The sequence below is a fragment of the Canis lupus genome, chromosome 36 (assembly GCF_003254725.2).
Source record: "Canis lupus dingo isolate Sandy chromosome 36, ASM325472v2, whole genome shotgun sequence".
Taxonomy (NCBI): domain Eukaryota; kingdom Metazoa; phylum Chordata; class Mammalia; order Carnivora; family Canidae; genus Canis; species Canis lupus.
The window spans coordinates 14,723,444-14,743,346 of NC_064278.1; the positions used below are offsets into that span (position 1 = coordinate 14,723,444).

A 19,903-nucleotide genomic window follows, 5' to 3' on the forward strand; every position below is an offset into this window, starting at 1 on the left:
TTTTTTTTAAGATTTTACTTATTTGAGAGAGAGAGCAAGAGAGTGAGAGATCATGAGTGGAGGGGCACAGAGACTCAAGCTCCCTACTGAGCAGGGGACTCAGCACAGGGTTCAACATGGAGCTCAGTCCAGGACTCTGGGATCATGACCTGAGCCGAAGGCAGGTGCTTAACCAACGGAGCGGAGCTACCCAGGCGCCCCAATTTTAGTTTGTCTTAAAGAGAAACTTGAGCTTTTTAGAGTTAGTCAGACCTCAGTTTGAATTTTGTCTCATAATATTGCTGTGTTTTTTGCCAGGTTATTTAACTTATGAAAATCTATTTTCTCATGGAAAAATGATGATAATTCTGTTAGGATTAAATGGGATAATATATAATGTACATATAATGGATTAGACACAGATTATTATTATTATTTTTAAAGTATTTATTTATTTATTCATGAGAGACATGAAGAGAGAGAGGCAGAGACACAGGCAGAGGGAGAAGCAGGCTCCATGCAGGGGCCTGATGTGGGACTCGATCCCAGGACTCCGGGATCACGACCTGGGCTGAAGGAAGGCGCTCAACCGCTGAGCCACCCAGGTGTCCCTAGACACAGATTAGACTGCATAAGTGTTTTTCTCTTAGTACTTTATATGGGAGTGATTGAGATATTTGAGTTTTTGAGCTATTGTGGGTCATATTCTACATATTTCTACTCATCTTTCCAGAGGAAATAGTTTACTAAAACATGTTTTAAAACAATGAAGTTTATTTTTAAAAATTTAATTGAAATATTACCTAAGTAATGCACAAATACACTGTAGTTGTTTTGCCAGATAATTCAGATAAAATAAAAATCCTCTCTCTGCTCTCCTTAACACCAGCTCTTCTCTGGGTAACTACAGTTAATAGTTTCGATGTCCTTGATAGACCCTCTTCTGTGGAGTTAAATAACTATGTGTTTATACAAAAGTGTTGTGTGTATGTGTGTATTTGTGAATAAAGAATATTATGCCATTTTATGTTCTTTTATTTACTCCATAATGTGTTGTGCGGATCCATCTTTGTCAATACTTTTTTCTTTCCATTTGCTGTATAGTATTCTGAAATATGAATTAAACTCCAATTTACCTAATCATTTCCTTAATTTGCAGGGTTTTTTTTAATTGAAGGTTCAGTGCTTACATTTCTATTTGTGTATATGTGCAAATAGTTCTCTAAGATGTGGAATTGCCAGGTCACAGTATGCATATCTTGAATTTTAATAGATTATAAAATTTCTTTCTGGTTTTAAAAATCACATACATTTAAAATGAAAAGTATTGAAAATATAAAAATATGCAAAGATATAAAAAAAGTATGGAAAAGTATAAAAATGAAAGTATGGAAAAGTATAAAAGTAAAAACATAAAAATAAAAATGGCCATTACCTAGGGCTAATCATAGAAGGGTTTTAGTGATAAAGGAAATTTTCTGTTTTAAGATTGTGATCATATTTTTTTTATACAAAAACATACTCATTTATGATTTACTGATTTGTGTACCACTAGGTCTTTGCTTTTTTTTGTTTGTTTTTTTAAGATTTTATTTATTTAAGATAATGCGCACCCCAACACGAGGTGGAGGCAGGGGCAGAGGGAGATGGAGAAGCAGGCTCTCCACTGAGCAGGGAGCCCAACTTCAGGGCTTGATCCCCAGACCCTGGGTTCATGACCTGAGCTGAACACAGATGCCTAACTAACTAAGGCACCCAGGCACCCCAGCTTTTTGGTTGTGAACACATTTTCGAAATCTTGAGTTAGAAATAGAAAAATTACATACTACAACAAAAACAAATACGAGAATTAGGAGGAAGCAACTTGAAGGTTTTAAAAATTATGAATACTAGAGCTAAGACAGACCTTAGTATATGTGCTGCCGAAGCGAGCACCTAAGACAGACCTTAAATTTCATTTTGCCAAATTTCCAGGTGAAGAAGCTGAATTCCATGGAAATAACAGGATCACTCAAGCTAGTAAATTTCATTTACTACTTTGTGGTAGAGTGGGAAATGGACACTAGGTCTCTTACCTTGTTGGTTTAGAGTGCTTTCTGTAAAGGGAATAAGTGTTTATTACTATTGCTGTGCAGTGCAATGGTCCTAAGCTTTGTTCTTTAAAATTACCTTTTTATTCTCACAACTTTATGATTTAGGAATTTGGGGCCCACAGCTGGGCATTTCTCACTTGGGTACCTTCATGCAGTTCTAGTTAGTCTTTGGCTGCCACTGCAGTCCTCTAAGGCTCAGCTGAGGTGGAAATTTAAGGTGGCTTACTGACAGTACTGATTGTTGATTGCTTACTGTCCACAAGAGCTCATCTGGCTTTTGACCAGAGTAACTACAGGTGGCTTCTCCAGTATGGTGGTCTCAAGTTGTTGCATAGTTACTGGCTCTTGCAGATTGACTGTTGGAGAACAGAAACTGGAGAGTCTTTTTTGAGCTGTCCTTAGAAGTTACATAGTGTCACTTCCAACTGCATTTTATTCCTTGTGAATTGTGAAGGTGGGTGCAGATTCAGTGGGAGAGGACATAGATCCCCACCTCTAGAAGGAGGAGTGACAATTTGTAAACAAATTTTAAAACTTCTATAACCAAGATGTGGCCTTTGCCATTGTTTTTCCTGGATTCACCTGATACCCAAAACGATGACTAGTGATTATAGCTAACTAACATAACAACAATTGATGATAAATTTTTCCAGCTATTTAGTGACATTTTTTTGGTTGGAAAAACTATCACATGACAATGAAATAGCACTGCAATCAGAAATGGCTGTTGTAGGGTTTTAATTAAAATTAGAGTTTTCCTTAAATGTAATAGTTACTATTGTACATGAAGAAAATGAAAACTTAAATTTCAGATGTAAGATTTTTTAAAAAAATATTTATTTATTCATGAGAGAGAGAGAGAGAGGCAGAGACAGGCAGAGGGAGGAGCAGGCTCCATGCAGGAAGCCTGATGTGGGACTCAATCCCGGGACTCCATGATCACACCCTGAGCCAAAGGCAGATGCTCAACCGCTGAGCCACCCAGGCATCCCAAGATTTTTTTTTTTTTTTAAAGTTGATCTTTACCTTTTGAACTTTCTTTTTAACTCTGTAAAGGAGAAAGTTGATGAAGGGATAAGATAGAGAATGATAGAAGAGTACCTAGATGTAGATGTTCTTGAATAAATATATATTTATGCCATTTAAAAATGTCATTAAGGCTTTTAAAGCTGTATTGATATTTTTATAACTTTTTATATTTTTGCAACTATAGGCACAAATAGTATGTTTGCTTTTAGTATTAATATTTGAAATTTAATGAAAACCTGGGTATGGTTAAGGATGGTAGTTTCTACACCCTTACCCTACAGGCCCAGGGGATTATTGAGCTAACTCTTTTCATGATTTCTTTTTTTTTTTCTTAAAAAAAATTTTTTTTTTATTTATTTGAAAGAGAGAATGCACACAAGTCGGGGGAACAGCAGAGGGAGAGGAAGAACAGGCCCTCTGCTGAGCAGGGAGCCTGATATAGGGCTAGATCTCAGGACCCTGGGATCGTGACCTGAGCTGAAGGCAGACACTTAACCAACTGAGCCACCCAGATACCCCTGTGATTTCATTCTTATAATTTAACAAATGATATAAAAAGGATGAGAAGAGGGCCGTTACATCTTAATTACTACTGTAGAGAAGTGATTATAACAATTAAAAAATGTTGTAAGAATTTAGAATTGGAGAGACCCTAGAGGTAATCTATTCTTTCACTTTGTTTTAAAAAAGAAGAAATAGATTTGAAACTATAAAAACAAGATTTCTATTTGTAAAGAGTTTTATTTGAATGAGGGCACATACTGCAGTCTGCTTAATTTTATTCATACAAGTTGTGTCAGATATTTGTCCTCACTGTCCCTAGTACATTATGTACTCAGCAGTGCTATTTATACACATGACATTCTTCATACTACTACTTCTTATTCTTTTTTTGTATAGCTCATATGAAATAGGCGTAGAAAATGTTGTTTGTGTTGTATGGAACCAAAAAGAAAATAAGCACTTTGTAAATACTTTACAAAGTATTTTCAGATTTATAGTTATATATTATATAATATATATAATAATATATATTATATATAATATAATATATATTTATATTAATTTTTTGTTTAGATTTATTTATAACCATCAGGTAGTTCAAAAGAAAATTATCTCTAGTATTATATGTATATTTTTCTAGTTAGAGAAATAGGATTTTTTTTTAAAAGATTTATTTATTTATTTATGATAGACATGGAGAGAGAGAGAGAGAGAGAGAGAGAGAGAGAGAGAGGCAGAGACACAGGCAGAGGGAGAAGCAGACTCCATGCTGGGAGCCCGACGTGGGACTCCAGGATCGCGCCCTGGGCCAAAGGCAGGCGCTAAACCGCTGAGCCGCTGAGCCACCCAGGGATCCCCGAAATAGGATCTTTTAAATCAATATAACTTTTTAAGAAAAGATTATATTCACTATGGCCATTACCATACCAATGTCCATTTATCTGTGTGTCATTAATTTCTGTGACACTGATGTACTTAGCTGTTAATACAAATGAAACATTTAAGACACTTTTCCCTATGTGAAACTGTAAAAATATGAATGTCCATTGTGCAAAAATTGAAAAATAGAAAAAAGGATAAAAAAGAAACATTTACCTTCAGCCATTATTGAAATTAGAAGTTACAGTTGCTTTTCATAAATCAAGGATAAAGGAAAAGTTAGTTTTATTTTTGGAGGTATAAGACTTAATTCTAATTATAAATTATATTAATGGTTAAGAATGGGGTAGGGAATCATAGAAACTTTTGGCAGGAGGGTCTTAGAAATGTCTAATGTATTTCTTTTCCAGTGCAAGAATTGATTTTACAGTATTTCTGACAGTTGGTAAGCCTTTTCATAAACACTTTGAACAATAGGGAATTTACCTAGTTTCTGAGGCAACTTGTTCTTTTGTTTGATAGCTCTAATAGGACATTCTTCTTAATGCTATGTAAAATATTGTAATTTTCACCCATTTCTTATTTTTTTCTTTAGAAAGATTTATTAAGAGATTTATTTATTTAAAAAATTTTATTTATTTTTTCATGAGAGATACAAAGAGAGAGAGAGAGGCAGAGACATAGACAGAGGGAGAAGCAGGCTCCCTGCAGGGAACCTGATGCAGGATTCCATCCCTGGACCCCGGGATCATGATCTGAGCCGAAGGCAGTCACTCAACCACTGAACCACGCGAGGCATCCCAAATTTATATTTATTTTTAAAGATGTATTTATTTATTAGAAAGAGTGCATGCATACACCAGGGGGGAAGGTAGGGGGAAGGGAGCAGCACACTCCCCACTGAGCAGGAAGCCAGACACAGGGCTCCATCCTAGGATCCTGAGATATTGACCTGAGCTAAAGGCAGATGCTTAACCGACTGAGCCACCTGAAAGATTTTTATTTTTGCTTCCATAAGACACCTCTTAAATATTTAGCTTTAGTTATTTAATATTCTCTGCTGTACATGCCTTTTCATCTGTTCACTGCCTTTTAAATGTCTGATCTGATTCAATACACAGACATGGGCTATCTTTTGAGAAGCAGACTGTCAAGGTCCAAGTTTTTTGTTAGCCTTTTAGCAGCTATGCGGATGGTTGGCAGGAACCCTGTGGTCAAAAATGAAATGCCTAGGTTTTGACCCTCCCACTCCCCCAGCATTGAACAGTTGACAAGTTAGAAGTTCCTCTCTGCTTTGTACTTGTAAAGTTGGTTTAAAGTAAACAATCTCAGATTATAGCAGTTTACTTAAATCTTTGTTTCATTTTATTATTCTGGTCTTCAAGATTTTCTTTGGATTTTGTTTTTATAACCTGATATGTTAAATATTCTTTTTAGCCTTGTGTATTCCGTATTAACAGCCTTTGAGTATTATTTTAACCATCTGTGAATTTACCTGACTTCTTTTTATGAAGCTAACATTTTTTTCTTCTGTCTAGTAAGTTCATTAAAGAATATAAGAAAGGTTAATTTGTCTGAGAAACCATCTATAAATTTTGCAGACTGGGAATTCGAATCTAGGTTTTTGGGATCTTATCAATAATCTCATTTTGGACACTATACATATTTTGTGCCTGAAACACATGTAGCAGTGTGTCTAGTTCCCTGCCTACAGATTAAAGTATTTCTCTGGGCTGCACAAATGCTGTCTGGATTGAAGTTGTACTTGATTTATTTCCTTCCTTGTCCTTTGGACTATGATTTTCTCCCAAGGTTCTATACAGCTTCTTCGTGGATAAATAGGGAAGAACTACAACTTACTGTTAGGGATTTCGGCTCAGGTGTGGTATTGTGGTCATGATAACTGTATTTTTATCCTCTTTAATTCTTAAATTCCCACCACTGGGAGTCCTTCTGGTTGTTAAAAGTGGTGTTTTTTCTCAAGATAAAAATCTGGGACTTGTAATAGATAACACGGTAATGAGTTGTCTTGAGCAGATTGTCACAGGATTGGAAATCAGAACTGTATTTAACATTTATTTATTAACTTAAAACTATAATCCATATTCATTGTTGAATAAATAGAAAATAAATATTAACAAAAACATAAAATTATATATCTATCACTTAGAGGTGGCTTATTGTAAACATCTGTATTCTAAGAGATTTTATATGTAGTATATTTTAATGGTTTAATGGTTTCATGTTATACGTGCTATTCCATAACCTGCTTTTCTCACTAATGCCAGTTTTGAACATTATAAGGAATATATTTTAACAGTTTTTATGTGTATATTATCAATACTTAAATGGTTTCATACTTTTTATGCTATTCTATATAGCATGCTTTTTTCGTTTTTTTTTTAATTTTTAATTTATTTTTTATTGGTGTTCGATTTACTAACATACAGAATAACCCCCAGTGCCCGTCACCCATTCACTCCTACCCCCCGCCCTCCTCCCCTTCTACCACCCCTAGTTCGTTTCCCAGAGTTAGCAGTCTTTACGTTCTGTCTCCCTTTCTGATATTTCCCACACATTTCTTCTCCCTTCCCTTATATTCCCTTTCACTATTATTTATATTCCCCGAATGAATGAGAACATATAATGTTTGTCCTTCTCCGACTGACTTACTTCACTCAGCTCGTTTTTAATGTTTTTTTTGAAGAAATACCTGGTCACAATGACAATAGAGCTCTAGCATTGTTTTTCTTTGAGTAGAGGTATGCTATAATTTGTTTACTTATTCCTCTGCTGTTGGAAGCCAGAGATTCTTTTATTTTGCTATTATAAATAACATTGTGATAAATAATTGTGCATATAGTCCTTATTCACTTGTCTGTTTCTTTAGGATAAATTCCTGTAACTAAAACTTCTGTTACAATGATAAATAAATATACTTAAAGGCTTTTGACATGTATTGATAAATTGCCATTCAGAAAAATTATACCACTATACCCTCACCAGTAACATACTAGAGTATGTATTTTCCCAATTTCCTATAATCTCCCTTCCTAGCTGTATTTGATAATCTACCATGATGTGAAGCCCAACTCCCTGGTCTATATTTCAAGACTTCTGTCATTGTGCTTTTGTTCATGCTGTCTTTTCTTGGAATGGCTTTCCTCTCCTTTGCTTGGTTAATTTTACTTGTTTTTTAGACTGGAAGGTTGGGAAATTTATAGAACTTTGTTATGCCATGACCATTGCTTGATCTAGGATACTCTTTTTTTTAAGGAAGTTTATATTTAAAATTATGAAATAATCCTAGCCTTGGTTATAAAATATTTTTCCAAATTTGTCTTTTTTCTCAAGACTGGGGGAACAGTTTCATAAATGGCTGTTAGCTAGATCTCATACTTTTGAACCCTCTGGGCTCTATGTCATGATTTTATATTCTTGTGTCTGTTTTTTTGTCTTTTAAGGCTCAGAATTTCATTTTGGCTGAGTTACTCCTAGAGAAAGTGAGCTTGGTAGAAGAGGAGGAGGAGAGTGTAGTTTGACTATTAGTACCACTGCCAGGTGTTAGATAGAGAGGACTGGCGGGGGGTGGGGGGTTCATGGGGAGAGCATATGGAAGGGTTGAGGAAATGCTCATTGACTAAGCTAAGTGTTATGTTTGGAAAACCCCAGCTCTGAGGAAGGATGCTAGGTTTGACAGAAACCTGAAGTGAAGGCTGTGGTGTGTAGGCCAAGGAAGCCATACCAATAGATAAAACGGCATGAAGCCGAGGCTGCTTTTCTGCTTTGGAGATCTGATGGGCTGTAATTGAGAAAATACCTGGGAATTTGTACCACAGTTCTAACTGCCACACCTGCACAACACCATTGCTAGTACAACAGACTGTATACAGAATACTACCACACATATCTTTGTAATATCATTTGGCTCATAGATATTTGGAAAATAGGAAAAAGATGTCAGTATAACATGGAGGTTTGGGAATCCTATTCAGTCTTTCCTAGTTCAGAAGAACTAGGATAATGGGGTAGAATCATATCCTTTAGTTGGAAGGGGAAAAAACCTGAATTCTGCTGTGAAGGGAGCAGGAACTTTTCCAACAATATTTTAAAAAATTAGAAAGGAAAAAAAATTAGAAAGGAGCACTTGCGTTCAGGGCTCCTTCCCCAAGAGGCACACCTCTAGCTTCACAATTGGTTGCACTAGGGGCAGGCTGCTGCTTCCTCTGCTCCTTTTCCTTCTTTGCTGTCTTAGCTGACTGGGTTTCCTTTCTGGTTGTGATGCTGTGTTAACATCCCTTGAGATGGCCTCAAACCACTCCAAGGTATTTGGGCCAAATGATATCCCCAGGTACAGATCATTGCTTTTGTTACTTCTTGGGTTACAAACTTGAATAGGATGTCAGTGGTCTGCCCCTCATCTTTTTTCCCCTTTAAGCTTTGTTATTTTTAGTGTGAGGTTTTTCAGGAATGAATATATCACTTATAAGCAGAAATGCCTATATTTCCTTCCTGAATTTTTTCCCCGAAGTATCTTAAAATTTGTTATTATTTTTAACTGTCACTTCTAGCTTGTAATGCGCTTATTTTTTCAGAATTTGATTTCTTGAACTCATTTTTTCCTCTTAGATCCTTCAAAGCTTTTTCTCTATTCATTGTTTTAGCCCTCTTCCCCTGCTCTTCTTTCTTCCTGTGTTAATCTGCTTCCCTCCTCCCCTTTATCTTCTTTGTGCATGTGATATTATAAGGTTAGGAAATGTTTCTAAATAGGAAATTTTTAATTTTGGCATTTTTGATTTTTATAAGTCTTTCATTAAAAGCACAGGTTAAATTTAAGAGCTTTTGTATTTTAATACTAAGGATTTTCATTATATATTTTAATTATAATGCTAATTTAAAAATAAAAAATATATTTTATTATACTGTATACATAGAAGTGAAATGTGTTGATTAATACTATGTAAGCGTGCCTGTGTTACATATTTAACATAATTTATAAGTATATTTATATTTAGGTAAAATGTATAAATTCATGAATAGGACTGTATATGATTTTGTTCTCTTTTTTTTATTCTCTTCCAGGAGGATCAGGATGGGAGTCAAGGTCTGGGCAAGAGAAAGAGGGTCAAACTAAGCAGTAGCACCAAAGGTATTTATATTTAATTTTTTCCTTGTATAAAAAGCTAAAAATGAAAACTAAGAAACAGATTTTTAACCATGGAGAACAAACTGTTGGTTACCAGAGGGGAGATGGGTGGGGGATGGGCTAAATAGGTGATGGGGATTAAGGTGGACACTTGTGATTAGTACTAGGTGATATATGGAAGTGATGAATCACTCTCTTGTACACCCCAAACTAATATTACACTGTATGTTAACTAACTAGATTTAAATAAAAACTTAAAAAATAAGCTAAAAATGTTTAATCATTAAGAACACTTGGTGGGTTAGCCATTTTGAAGGGAGAGTTATGTTCTTAGATTTGTCTAATAATGGAGAAAGTATTGTTAGGGAGTGATTGTGGGGTATCCCAAAGCAAATGAAACTCTTACTATTGGAATGTTGTTTATTGTTTTTTTTCATAAGATGTGAATTATTATTTTTTTAATAATAAATTTATTTTTTATTGGTGTTCAATTTGCCAACATACAGAATAACACCCAGTGCTCATCCCATCAAGTGCCCCCCTCAGTGCCCACCATCCAGTCACCCCCACCCCCGCCCTCCTCCCCTTCCACCACCCCTAGTTCATTTCCCAGAGTTAGGAGTCTTCCATGTTCTGCCTCCCTTTCTGATATTTCCTACCCATTTCTTCTCCCTTCCCCTCTATTCCCTTTCACTATTATTTATATTCCCCAAATGAATGAGACCATATAATGTTTGTCGCCATAAAAAAGTAAATCTTGTCATTGATGCTTTGATCCAGTGTTTTTGGCCTGAAGTTATATTATAGTTTGATTTACATCTTTTTGTAATCTGAGATATGCAATTTCTAGAGTGAAAAAGGGTGAGTATGGGAGAGAAGGTGAGAGAGAGAGAGGTCGGGGGGAGGAAGAGAATAAAAATGAATGGCACTTATTTAGGGTACAGTAAGGATTCAATATGTGGTTGCTCAAAGGAGGAAGTAGATATATAGTGAGGAAATAGATTAGTAATAATGAGTAATATTTATTGATCTTTTTGTATATGCTAGACATTGTGCTAGGCACTTCACATATGTTGTTTCATTTAATTCTTAAAGTCATCCTACAAAACAGTTATTACTATTTTATGAATGAGGAAATGGAGACATGTTAGACATCACAGCTAATGAGAAGTAGATCCTTAATTCAAATCTCCGAGCCTCAACTGTTAATCACTATGTTTTCTTGACCCTCACTAGAATCTTTCCAAGAGCCCTTGTTACTAATTGACAGCCCATGCTCTGTGGATTTTTGCCATGGATTTCCAAATCTTAACACAGTCTATATCCTGGGGTAGTATAGTCTCCAGAAGTTAAATTATTATTTTGAATAATATTTTGAATAATAAGATTATAGTTTCTGGTACTGAATGTGTCTTGTGGAATATTTACAACTGCTTGGAAAGGTGGAGCAAGTGGACGGTTTCAGTTGAGGCTCATTTTGTAAGTCTGTTCTGAGTTCTTTTGTGGCTGCATTTAACTTGGAGAGCCTAGTGGTGGAGACCCCTCAAGGTCCTTCTAACCAGACGAAGATGACATGAGACAGATTAACAGGAGAAAATAAAATTTAATAACGTTACATATGGGGAATTCATACAGACATAGAAATTCCAAAAACAGACAAAATAAAGCATACAGGTCATTCTGAACTAGTGAGAAGGGGGTAAATGATGTCTGGGTCTTCAGAGGGAAGATACGCGGTTCACAGGAAGATGAAAAAAAGTAAATATTTGATAAACACATGATTCCTAGTCCACTTAGAAACAGTGAGAATAGAGGACTTTGATCAAACAGGTCTTGCTAGGTTCCTCCCTGCCTACCGTACTTAGTTTATATCATAATGTAGTTATCTATGGTGATAGTTTTTTTCCTGGAGCAGGTCCTCTATGTAAATTCTTTTTAGGCAGTTGACGGAGAGGATAAAGAGCTTTTCCTGAATCTGCTGGGTTTTGATTGCTTTTGTTTGTTTGAGTATGGTTGACACACAATGTTACATTAATTTCAGGCACACAACTTAGTGATTTGAAAGTTTGTACATTATGCTGTGTTCACAAGTGTGGCTATCATCACTATTATAGTATCATAGACTGTATTCCATATGGTCTGCTTTTTTTTCCTGTAACTTACTCATTCCATAACTGGAGGCCTTTATGTCCTCTCTTCATTTTGCTCATCTCCCTACCTGTTCTGTTCTGTTCTGTTCTGGTAACCATCAGTTTGTCCTGTGTATTTATAGGTCTGATCCTGCTTTTTGTTTATTTATATATATGTACATATATTTTAGATTTCACTTATGAGTAGAATCATATGGTATTTGTCTTTCTCAGTCTGACTTACTTCACTTGGCATAATATCCTCTAGGTCTATCATGTTGTCTCAAATGGCACAATCTTGTCCTTTTTTATGGCTGCCTAATATCCTATTGTGTATATATATCATATTTTCTTTATATATTTGTTTATTGATGGACACTTAGGTTGCTTCCATATCTTGACCATTGTAAATAATGCTGCAGTAAACATTGTAAACGATGCTGTACATAATATATCTTTATGAATTAGTGTTTTGGTTTTTTTTGGGTAAATACCCTATAGTGGAATTATTGAATCACATGGTATTTCTGTTTTTGATTTTTTGAGGAACCTTGTAATCTTTATGCCAAAGTGGCCCATCTTGGGGTAGCCTACATTTGGCCCCTACACTAGCAACGTTCATGAAATTTGATCTGTGGTCCAGGATGCGCACGTGTACATGTGTTCCCCTTCTTCCTTGCCTAGCAGGAGAACCTATAATGCCTGAAGGAAATTAGAACTCCATATGGCTACTTGGCCCTTAGACTTACCAGAGTTGTCTATGTGTTTATCTGAATCCTTGAGACACATCTGAGTTGAAGCAGATTGTTAGGTACACACTTGAGTTTAAGCTTTAGGGATGCCAAAAAAATACCTATTATGGTGTCATTATTTTCCTTCAGCTTGGTCAAACTTTGACTGATGATACTTTTTATGGAGACTTAAGGTTGAAGCTTATTTTATACTTGATTTTTTTCATATTTAAGATTGGATTATCTTCTCTTCTTCCTCCACTGATGGGAAGTGGTACAGAGATTTAAGATTTGATCAGTTATCATTTTGCTTTAAGTATATGCATGGAAGAAATGGCTTTTTGAATTAGTAGAATCCCTATTTCCAAAAAAGTGATAGTTAGTTGCTTTTGAAAATATTGAAAATCCAGGGAGTGGTTTAGTTTTTGTAAGAATTTGGTTTAGCACTTTGAAAGTGAGCCGAAAATAAAATAGGTAATGATAGGCCAGAGGTTGAGGTACTGTGCTACATTCACCGTCTATTCTCAAAACCTAAATTTTAAGGATGAAGAAACTGAGGCCTACAGGGCTTTAGTCAACATGCTGAGATTATTGGAGCTCCTGAGTTACAGGGTCTGGACTCTGCTGTCGAATGAAATCTTTACCTCACTTATGCATTTGTACCACGTGCTGATTGCTCAGAAGTCTCTTTTTTTACAGTTTGGCTTAAGGTAGTTTAGGCATTGTAAAAATCATGACAATTTAACCCATTTTTTAAAGGTAAATATGTAGTCATATATAATTAGTGGAAACATTTCTAACCACATTTCCATAACACACAAAACACATCACACTGTGTCTTAAATATCTTGGGGAAACTGACATCACCTATTTTAAGAACAACAATGAAGACATTGTGGGGTTTTTCTTTGCCTTTTTTGTCTGAAGATGAAAAAATGGAATCATACACAACTGCAGCTAATTTCATTTTCGTAGAAGCCATAGCTTTTCTGGTTCACTTGGATTGTTTTATTTATTAAAACAAGGTGAATGTTTCTTTCTTTTTCAGTACATGACACCTAATAATTATGGTAGCTTCAGGCTTTCAGTTGGCAAATGCAGACTTGCAGAGTTGTAACTGAATTCTGAGAATACTACAAATTCTTTTAGTTTTGTAAATAATTCTAGAAACACTTATCTGTAAGGATTTTATTTTTCGATAGTCTAAAATTTTCAATCAGTGTTAAAGTGTAAGAATTAAGTTGACATCAGCAATATGTTCTGGGTTATATTCTAATTTTGAATCATAATCCATATGTTCATGTCACCTGATTCATTTGGGCCCTAATTTTATTACTTTTTGGCTTTGAATCTGTCAGTGTGTGCCTTTGAATATGTTTTACCTCATTTTTTGCAAGACTGGTTTATTTCTATTTTAAAATCATTATCATATCCTGGGAATGATCTAGTTCAGGAAGAAGAGATTTCTGTTTTACAAGTAGAAAGTTCTGAGATTTAGAAAATAAAGAATATGTTTCCACTAAGGAGATGTATAGTATAATTGTATGTATATTTTTATCCCTATTACATACTGCTTATGTATGTAAGTGCCTTTTAGTAAAAGGCACATTGAAAGGGAGTTAGGGAATTGGGACAAACTTTTGCCTCTCTGTAGTTAAAATTATAATGTCTCCAGAATAATAAAAATGTTATTCTGAAAATAATGAGTTATTAATTATTAACAGAAAAATTTTGTTAAAGTTATGTCTGAGAAGTACTGATTCAAGCCTATTAAACTCACACTTTTATAGAAGAATCAGGAGAGTAGTGGCATGCTTCTTGATGGCATGTTTATTGAGCTTATTGTTACATTTAAAAAAATATTTATTTTAGACAGAGAAAGCATATGTACAAGTGCAAGCACGGGGAGGAGCAGAGGGGGAGGGACAAGCAGACTCTGTGCAGAGCCCGATATAGGGCTCTCAATCTTAGGACCCTGAGATCATGATCTGAGTCAAAATCAAGAGTCGGATGCTTAACCGACTGAGCCACCCAGGTGTCCCTATTGTTACGTTTTTAGACTGATCCATGACCTAAGGAGATGTGGTGTGATTGCATTATTCAGAGTTAGTTGAGAGTAGAGTTAGTTGAAAAAATGCTTCAGGTTACCCTGAAAAACATTTTGAACTGTAATGTACTTAGGGCTATACCTGAGTATTTTGGTGTATGTGATACTATTTTTTAAAATCCCTCATCTAACACTAGTCCTTCAGTAAGCATCATCTCTTAACTAGTCCGTTCACATATGACACTTGCTATATCCTCTTAAATGTCGTTATATAGACCTAATGATCCAGAGGAGTAGCCCAAGATCATTTGCTCCCACAAAGATCAATAGTCAGAATTTTGTAGTTCTTTTTTAGGGAAAGACATTAGAGAAAGTGAGAGAAAGAAATAATAGTCAAAGTATTAAAAATAGTTCATTATATACCCGTTGAGACCTTTCTGTTGACTAAGTGTGACAAAGATGTAGAGATTAGCAGGAGACAAAGTGGACCTCAAGGAGTAGCTTAGAAATTGGCTGTTTAGTAATTTTATCCCTCTTTGAATACTTTTATTTAAAAGGGGCATCCATTTTCTGTTTTCCCTATGCATGAAGAAGGGTGGCTTGAGTCTGTTGCAAGTTAACAATTCTTTATAATTTTCTTGGTATATTCTTACCAGATAAAAGTAAATTCTTCTGTAGACTAGAGTAAGCAATAGATTAGTAATTACTTCCTGCAGCAAAGTTAGTGTTTAATTTATGAAGAACAATTTTAAAGAAATAAATTATTGAATCTTATAACAATTTCTTCCCTTTCTTTAAAAACTAAAAATTAAACGATTTAATAACTTTGCTTTATGGCCTTAATATTTTGTTCTTAAAGTTATTACTATTGGGGCAGCCTGGGTGGCTCAGTGGTTTAGCGCCACCTTCAGCCCAGGGCCTGATCCTGGAGACCCGGGATCCAGTCCCACATCGGGCTCCGTGCATGGAGCCTCCTTCTCCCTCTGCCTGTGTCTGCCCCTCTCTCTCTGTGTCTCTCATGAATAAATAAATAAAATCTTAAAAAAATAAAGTTATTACTATTAATATTAGTACTAAGTACTGTGAATATTATTCTTGTAAGATAATTATTTTGAATCTTAGTAGAAATTTTAAACACCTTATGTTTAAGGACAAGTAATTACTTATTTTTTTAGTAACTGCTTTCTAATAAAATATAAGGTATTTTATTATTTATATACCATGGAGATGATAGAAACCTGGATTGATGATGTCATTATTATCATTGAATTATTGAAATGATATCCTTAATTTGTAGAAACATTCAAGTGTTTGAGGTTGATAGATGATTAATTATAGTAAGGCTTAAATGAGATGAGCAACTTAAATCATTAGGTGATAAGTTTTCTTTTTTTATGTAGATCAATCTATAATGGATGTTTTGAAACATAAAAGTTTTCTAGAAGAACTGTTGTTTTGGACTATAAAGTATGAATTCCCTCAGAAGATGGTAACTTTCTTACTCAACATGCTTCCAGATCAAGAGTATAAGGTATCCATATGTTTTTTCCCTTCCTTTCTGAACTTTGCTCCCCTTTCTTTGCCTTTTCATTATGAATTTTTTTGGTTTGTTTCTCAGCTGTGGCTTATTGTAGCTTTGAAGGTTGATATAATACTAATAAAAAGCATTAGCTTCTTATGCTATCAAAACAAGGTTTGCACAAAAAGCAAGGGATCATAAATCTGAAGCAAAGCAGTTTTACAAAGCAGTATTCCTAAGGGTAGTCTCTCTGCATGGAACTTGGTCCAAAGAGAATGCCGAGGGACAAACAAAAACATAATTGCAGAAGTAAATATGTACAATTAAATTGTGGTGGGTTCTCCAAAGGAGAGGTACAGAGTGCTATGAGAATGTTTAAGGGGACAGCTAAATTTAGATTGTAGGATTAGAGGGATGTCTGGCTGGCTCAGTTGGTAGAGCATACTACTCTCGATCTCGGGATTATGAGTTCAAGACCCATGTTGGGCGTAGAGATTACTTTAATAAAAGAGGATTATGTAGTTAGGCTTGGGAAAATCATAGGGTTAGTTGTTGCTGGCCATAACCATTAAACACAGAGCAGTTATTGACCTATATACACATGTAGATAGGTAGAGGCTCTAGTTCCAGATGGTCTGGACCCTCACCTATGACCACCATGTGGTCATGGCAAAGTGACATAACCTAGTGTATAAAAAGAAAATAAATTATGCTGTCCTTCTTCTCCCCCCCCCCCCCCCCACTTTTTTTGACTGTAGTTCTTACAGTTTAGGTAATAAAGCCTCCTTAGGAGTTACATTTTTTTTTTTAGAAGTTACATTTTAATGAATAATGCCATTGTTTTGTGTCTATACCCAGTTAAGAAAACAAGAAGAAATGCATATGTTACACAGCAAGAGTATTTAGTCAGATAATGGTCAGCTTTCCAATCAAATAGGAGAAGACATTTCTTTTGTAGTAATCACATTGACTCCCTTGATTTTGGAGTTATATTAAATCCTCTGATATGGTTTTTAATCAAGACCTTAGATTTTGTTGTTAAAGTAGATAGCGCAAAGCAAAGACACCTACTTTTATGTTAGTTAATTGACATATCTGTAAGCAAAGTGAAAATTGTATTTTAAAATCATGGTATTTATAATCGTTCTAAAAGTTTAATAATTAAAAATACCTATTAAGATTTTTCTTAACTAACCAGGTATTTTGCTAAGGTTCCAAAAAAAGAATGTGACTACTATCATCATTGAAATTACTTTAAAAATTACTTTGGAAAAAAAATAAAATTACTTTGGATGTCATCATAAGCTAACAATAGCTTTAAAATGTTAATATGATGTATTGGAAAATGTGTTCTAAAACTCAAACTAATGTGTTTCTTTCTTCCTATTTAAAAAAATTTACAGGTTGCTTTTACAAAAACTTTTGTTCAGCATTATGCTTTCATTATGAAAACACTGAAGAAAAGTCATGAATCAGATACAATGTCTAACAGAATTGTGCATATTAGTGTTCAGTTGTTCAGCAATGAAGAGTTAGCCAGACAGGTAACAGAAGAATGTCAACTGCTGGATATTATGGTCACTGTGCTATTATACATGATGGAAAGTTGCCTTATTAAAAGTGAGCTACAAGGTAAACTCAGGGTTATTTCACTAGTTTTATTATTGGTATACTTGTGTAACTAATCTTAAGAATCCTTATATGCTTAAAATAGCTTTAAAATATTATAGTATATCTTTGTTAAATAATTTTTTGAAAATTTTCATCTAAATTTAAGACAAACTATTTTTTTTGAGACAAACTTTAAACTTACTTTTAGCTTTGTTATTCACAAATAACTTGAGATTTTTGGATATTTCTTTTCTGTCTTTTTGCGTGATATGAGCATATTTACAGATTCAAATAATACTTTAAAAATATGCCACTGTGTTGTATGTCTTGAAAACATGTTTTTTAATGATTGCAGTATGTCATATGGCTTTACCATAATTTAACCCATTTCTTTATTAGACATGTTCCTATTTTTTATTATAAATTTGTTATCTGCCTTAGATATTTTTATATGCCTATAGTTTAATAATTTAAAAATTGAAATAAATCTTGCTGTTTTTTGTTTTTCCACAGTAATATCTTTAGTTTTTTTCTTTTGTGCCCACTATATGGTTGGTACTCCTCAAACTGCCATAATATTTCTAGGGCTTCCTCCTGTTCTCATTTCACTGTGGTCTTTCATCTTAACTTTATCTCCTTGTAATAATTTATGTGGAGTATTTGCTATGTATGGGGCACTATGTTAACACTATTCATATGTTGTCTCGGTTAAACTTCTGAATAATTCTCTGAGATTGATATTATTATTGTCCTTATTATTCCCACTTTAAAGATAAGTAAATTGAGGTTTAGAGAAGTTAAGGCATTTACCATAGATAAGATAGCTAGTAAATGACAGAGCCAAGGTCTTCCTATCATCCTGATGTCAGAATCTGCCCTTAACCATGACACAAAGCAAGCCAACATCGATAGTACTGTGTTTTCATTTGTTGGCATATGGAGCTAAACTTTAACACCAGACAATACCTGAGATTAAATCTCAGGACTTCCATTTTCTTTGGAGGAGAGATCTTGTAGTTGAGACTTTTTGTTCCACTGTTACTTCCTTTTGCATATTAGCTACTATTTTCTTTCTATTCTGATAGTCTTGTCTATTCTCATGTGAACCATAGCCTGAAAAATAGTGTATACTCAACATAGAGTGCACTGCCTTATATATGCTAATAATAGCTAGCTAATATAATATCTGCCATCTTTTGAGCACTCACTATATGCAGTACTCTTTTCTCAGTACTTTGTATTATATCATTTAGCCATCTGTAGATGCTGTATTTTTTGTTTTGTTTTGTTTTTTTCTTAATTTATAGGGGAGGAAACTGTGACTTAGGGAATTGAAGTTAATGATCTATGGTTTTTAGCTATAAGTAGTAAGGCTAGGTGTCTGACTTAAACCTGTACTCCTATTTTTAGTATATGTGCTGCTGAAGTGAGCACTTAAACCTGTACTCCTGACCACTACGTGACTGTCTTTCCATTGTAGGTATAGTGGGAACATAATACATTATTTACATTAAGCCATATACGTTTCCCTTTTTTAAAGGAAAACTTAAAAGCTGCTTTGTATTATATAGTTCTTTTATCTTCATGTAAGATGACCCTTTTGTTTAAAGATTCTGTATTACATGTATTGCTTATTCTTTTTTGAAATAGTATCTATAATTCAGGTATATTGGTGATTTTCTTTTATATAGAATTACATATTTAGAGAAGGATTTTTCACAAAATATTTTTAATTTATAAACTGGAAAACTTTAATTTTCAAAAGTTGTTTTAAATTTTTAAAGATTTTATTTATTTGAGAGAGAGAGAGAGAGTGGTGAGGAGGGGCAGAGGAAGAGGGAAAGAGAGTCTTTTTAAAAAATTTTTATTGGTGTTCAATTTGCCAACATATAGAATAACACCCAGTGCTCATCCCATCAAGTGCCCCCTCAGTGCCCATCACCCAGTCACCCCCAACCCCACCCACCTCCCTTTCTACCACCCCTTGTTCGTTTCCCAGTTACGAGTTTCTCATGTTCTGTTTCCCTTTCTGATATTTCCCACTTATTTTTTCTCCTTTCCCCTTTATTCCCTTTCACTATTTTTTATATTCCCCAAATGAATGAGTCCATATAATGTTTGTCCTTCTCCTATTGACTTATTTCACTCAGCATAATACCCTCCAGTTCCATCCACGTTGAAGCAAATGGTGGGTATTTGTCGTTTCTAATGGCTGAGGAATATTCCATTGTATACA

General features: G+C 34.6%; 1 protein-coding gene across 7 annotated transcripts in view; it reads left to right on the forward strand.

Moving 5' to 3' along the window:
- The window catches only part of UBR3 (ubiquitin protein ligase E3 component n-recognin 3), a 224,727-nt gene that overhangs the window by 51,925 nt on the left and 152,899 nt on the right, over positions 1–19,903 (forward strand). For all 7 annotated transcript variants that reach the window (XM_035697762.2, XM_025460110.3, XM_025460112.3 and 4 more), the window contains exons 6-8: positions 9,567–9,633; positions 15,938–16,068; positions 17,460–17,688. In XM_035697762.2, the coding sequence (XP_035553655.2) occupies positions 9,567–9,633; positions 15,938–16,068; positions 17,460–17,688 (427 nt within the window). The remainder of the gene's footprint in view (positions 1–9,566; positions 9,634–15,937; positions 16,069–17,459; positions 17,689–19,903) is intronic.